Source organism: Plasmodium reichenowi, chromosome 12 (assembly GCF_001601855.1).
Source record: "Plasmodium reichenowi strain SY57 chromosome 12, whole genome shotgun sequence".
Taxonomy (NCBI): domain Eukaryota; phylum Apicomplexa; class Aconoidasida; order Haemosporida; family Plasmodiidae; genus Plasmodium; species Plasmodium reichenowi.
The window spans coordinates 1,481,889-1,486,678 of record NC_033657.1 but is presented as its reverse complement, the minus strand read 5'-3'; the positions used below and the strand labels follow the sequence as shown (position 1 = coordinate 1,486,678).

Sequence of the window (4,790 nt, the reverse complement as noted above, 5' to 3'; positions counted from 1 at the left end):
ATAAAAATAAAAAAAAAAAAAAAAAAAAAATTTTAAAAATTTAAAAAATAATTTTTTATTTAAAAAAAATTAAAAAAAAAAAAAAAAAAAAAAAAAAAAAAAAAAAAAAAAAAACCTAATATCATTCATGTTTATAAGTAATAAAGATGCCAAGAATAGAAATATCAAAAGATGTAAAGCTTACAATTATGTCGTACAACATTCAAATGTTGTCCATTCCATTTAGTGTGCATTTGAACAGCTGGACAAGAAGAAATGCAATAATTGATTATATATGTTCACTTGATGATATATATGATATTGATATATTAGTTCTAAATGAAGTGTTTACCAAAAAATGCTATAAACTTTTAACAAGTGGTAAAATAAAAGAGAAATTTCCTTACCACACAAATGTAATAGGTCGCAATTACAAGCGCCATGATAATTACAATGATAGTTCATCAAGTACAGGACAAAAAGATGGCTTATCATTTCATTCAAGTGATACAAATATAAATATTGAAAGTACTCGTGGTATATCAAATTATGTAAGTGAACAGATGGAATACATACGAAAAAATAAGGAAAATCATAAAAATAAGCTAAGTAAAATTTCTGAAGATATAAGTGAAAATTCAAATAGTTCATATAATTCAAATTTTGATACCATAACTGGAAAACGAAAATTCTTTCATTTTGTTAATGGGGGTGTGATTGTTTTATCGAAACACAAAATTTTACATAAACACGCATTAATTTATTCTAGTGGTAAATTTCCGGATGTATTTTGTTCCAAAGGAGCTATATATTTAAAATGTGATGTAATGAACAAAAAAGTAAATGTTGTAGCTACACATTTACAAGCAGGTGATAATAAAGAACAACAAAAATGTAGATGGAAACAAATCGATGAATTAAGCAAATGGGTATATGAAGGAATTCCTAGTACATTTATTAAGAAATTCGAATCATTGTTTTTTGTAGGAGATTTTAATATAAGATATAATGCAGATAGATTATTTTTAGATAAGGTTTTATCAGATAATTACTTAAATAGTTATGTAACAAAAAAATCTTTAGATACAACATATGACTCGTTTTTAAATGATTATTGTAGATATATCGAAAGAGATTATAATTATAAACATAAATATACTTTAGATTATATCCTAGTTGCAAATAATTCCAATGTCGAAATTATAGTCCCACAAACATCTATACAAAATTATTATAAATCATTATATTTTATAAAATTCTTTTTAGGTATTATTCCTTATAAAACTACATACATACATCATCCAAGTGACCACTTTCCAATATATGCAACATTTCTTATTTTAAGTTAATGATATTAAATATAAATATAAATATATATATATATATATATATATATATATATATTTATATTTATTTATGTGTATAGCTATATGCCTTTATATGTGTACATTTTTTTTTTCTATTTTTTTTTTTGAGGAAAAAAATAATATATGAAAATCCATAAGTGGAAGGTATAAATTAAATATATGTGAAATATATATCTTTTTTTTCTTTTTAATTAAGGATTTATTCATTTTTACATTCAAGCAAAAAAAAATATATATATATATATATATATAAGTAAAAATAAAATAAATGAAAAGAAAAAAATATTCCCATTTATATATATATATATATATATATATATATATGTATATATTTTATTTTACTTATTTTTTTTTAGTGCATTTAGTTTTATTTTATTTCATTTTATATTTATATATTTTTTTTTTTTGTTGTTATGTAATTGTGTTTGCTTTTCCATATACCCTTTTTCTTCTTTTCATTATACATATATAATTTTTTTTTAAATATATTTTTTTTTGTTCATCTGAATTAATAATAGACTTATAAATAAATTTAATTTTTAGGTTAATTTACACATGACCATGACACTTATTTTGATCTATCCATATAATATATATATATATATATATATATATTTATTTATTTATTTATTTATATCTTGAGTCATATTTATTTTCATTTTATTTTATATTTTATTTAATTCATTTGAGGAATAGTTATCTTGAATTATATATTTTTATATATAAAGAAAAAAAAAAAAAAAAAAATTTCATGATATAATATATCATTACTATATATTAAAAATGAACATACATAGGACCATTATGTTAAGTGTTTTTATTAACTGATAAAAAAAAAAAAAAAATATTATGAGCCTAAATTTTAAAAAATATATGATCCATATAAACAAACATAAAATTATAATATATATTATTTGAAAATGCAATCATATATATATATATATATGTGTGTGTGTGTATGTTTTTTTGTTTGTTATATATCCTTATTTACACATCTAACATTGATGTTCTTTCTTTTCGTGAAAAAATTCAAGGAGCCTTATAACATACAAGAACCTTAACCCTTCGTCAAACTCTTTGGGAATTCTGGTTTTTTCAGTATTACTGCAAAATAAAAATATAATACAATGAATAATATATATATATATATATATATATATATATATTAACACATTTACATAATTACATAATTACATAATTACATATTTACATAAGAATAATATGAATTGTTTTTATAATAACATAAATAGTTTATGGGTATTACTTGAAAAAGGATTCTATTAGGAAAATCATGTTCATAATAATATCACGTTTGTTCTTATTAGATTCTATTTCCTAATAAAAAAAAAAATATATATGTATACATATATATATATATATATATATATATATATATATATATATATATTTATAATAGAGACACATATGTTCATATTAATATTTATTTTTTTTACATGATATATTAGCCTCTTCTTGTCTACGTTTAATAAGTTTTCGAATGTTATATCTGGAATATCCTCATCCGAATTTCGTGTTTTGAATAAGTTTTTCAACGTGTTTATAAAAATATGAGAGAAATGAATAATAGCTTGAAAACTGCTATCATTCGGAAATACAAAACTGTTTATTATAACATCATATGTGATTGAGTTTTTATTTTTGAGGGTATCGATTGATTGTTGTAAATTATCAATATTCTTGTTTGTTTTAATTATAATCAAAAATTTTCCATATGAAGTAAAAAATGGTATAATGAAATAGGAATCATCAAATATGTATGAGGATAAATGACTTAAAAAATTATCATATATTTTATTATTTTTAATTATTTTATAACATGTTTCTTTTAATTTTAAGAATTCGAAATATTTTATTAATTGTATATCACAACAGTATACATATGGAAGTGTTGATAAATGTGTATTATTTAATTCATATTTAAAAAGTGATTTCTTTTTATGTATCTTACCATAATTATAATTCATACATGATATAAACATATTTAAACATGGTATTGTTGGTACACTATCATTATATAAACTTTGAATATGATATAAATACATTTCATTTATTTTAAAGTGTTTATAAAAAGAATTACAATAATTTGGTAATATATTAGTATCATCAAATTCTATATAATAAGATATTTTTTCTAACTTGTTAAGAATATTTTTATCATTAAATATTTCTTGTAAACATAAAAACAATATTTTATAATTATGTAATGGTATATAAGATATATATTTTTTTTTTTTTTTTTTTTCTTCTTTACAAAAATACTTCTTAAAAAAAAAACTATTTATTATATTATTCTCATTAAAATAATTATTAATTATATCATTATGTTCTTTTCTTTTCTCAATTAGAGATATATTACATTCATTTAAATATGTTTCGATTCCAGAATTTATAAAAATGAAATTACTCATTTCATTTAATTCTTTGGTTAGATTTTTTATTTCTTTTACTATAGAAAATATTATTATTATAAAAATGTTATATGCCCTTTGTAATTTACAACATTTAAAGTGTACTTTCTTTTTCCAGTAATCTGTATACTTATAATTAAACTTTTTATTTTTTATTAATGAACATAATTTTTGTACTCTCTTCAGAAATAAATCTTTCTCTTCACTATGATTCTCTATAGAACATTTTTTATCACAAACCAATAAATTCTTTAAATATTTCCTATATACATTTTTATCATTACTTTTTAAAAAATTAATAATTTCTTCGTCATTTATTCCATTACAGTTTCTTGCTTTACATGATCCTGTAGATGAATGATCACATGTGTGTTCTTCCATACTCTCTTCTACATCATATGTATCTTTTACTGTTTCATTGTATTTTCTTTTCTTTCTATGACTCTTATCGGATTCATAAACTTGACTTTCTCCAGATTCATATTCTATACTATTTTCTGATTGATTATCTTCATCTGATTTAATACTTTCTTCTTTATCTGATTTGATACTTTCTTCTTCATTTGATTTAATACTTTCTTCTTCATTTGATTTAATACTTTCTTCTTCATCTGATTTGATACTTTCTTCTTCATCTGATTTGATACTTTCATCTTCATCTAATTTGATACCTTCATTTTCTTTTAATGCTTCATTTTGATCTTCGACCAAATTTTTTTTTTCTTCTTCCACCTCAACATTTTTTTCTTCTTCCACTTCAATATTTTTTTTTTCTTCCACCTCAATATTTTTTTTTTCTTCCACCTCAATATTTTCTTCTTCTTTCAAATCAATATTTTTTTTTTCTTCCACTTCAATATTTTTTTTTTCTTCCACCTCAATATTTTTTTCTTCTTTCAAATCAATATTTTCTCCCTCCAATTTTTCAGTTTCACCCTTTTTTAATTCATTCTTCATTAGACCCTCATTATTGTATTCATTAATTTCTTGTTGCTTTAAAATTCCTTCTAGTACT

At 20.1% G+C, this 4,790-nt stretch overlaps 2 protein-coding genes across 2 annotated transcripts; one reads left to right on the top strand and one right to left on the bottom strand.

The window, feature by feature from the left end:
* Positions 1–146: 146 nt before the first annotated feature.
* Positions 147–1,328, top strand: PRSY57_1237800 (sphingomyelin phosphodiesterase, putative; the record flags this gene model as incomplete). The annotated part of the gene is made up of 1 exon (XM_012908796.2): positions 147–1,328. One exon carries the CDS (start codon positions 147–149, stop codon positions 1,326–1,328), a length of 1,182 nt encoding a protein of 393 aa, XP_012764250.1.
* Positions 1,329–2,341: 1,013 nt separating this feature from the next.
* PRSY57_1237700 (hypothetical protein) lies at positions 2,342–4,790 on the bottom strand (the record flags this gene model as incomplete). The annotated part of the gene is made up of 3 exons (XM_012908795.2): positions 2,342–2,450; positions 2,611–2,681; positions 2,801–4,790. Coding segments are annotated over 3 exons (2,170 nt in total), but the record flags the coding sequence as incomplete, so codon positions are not given.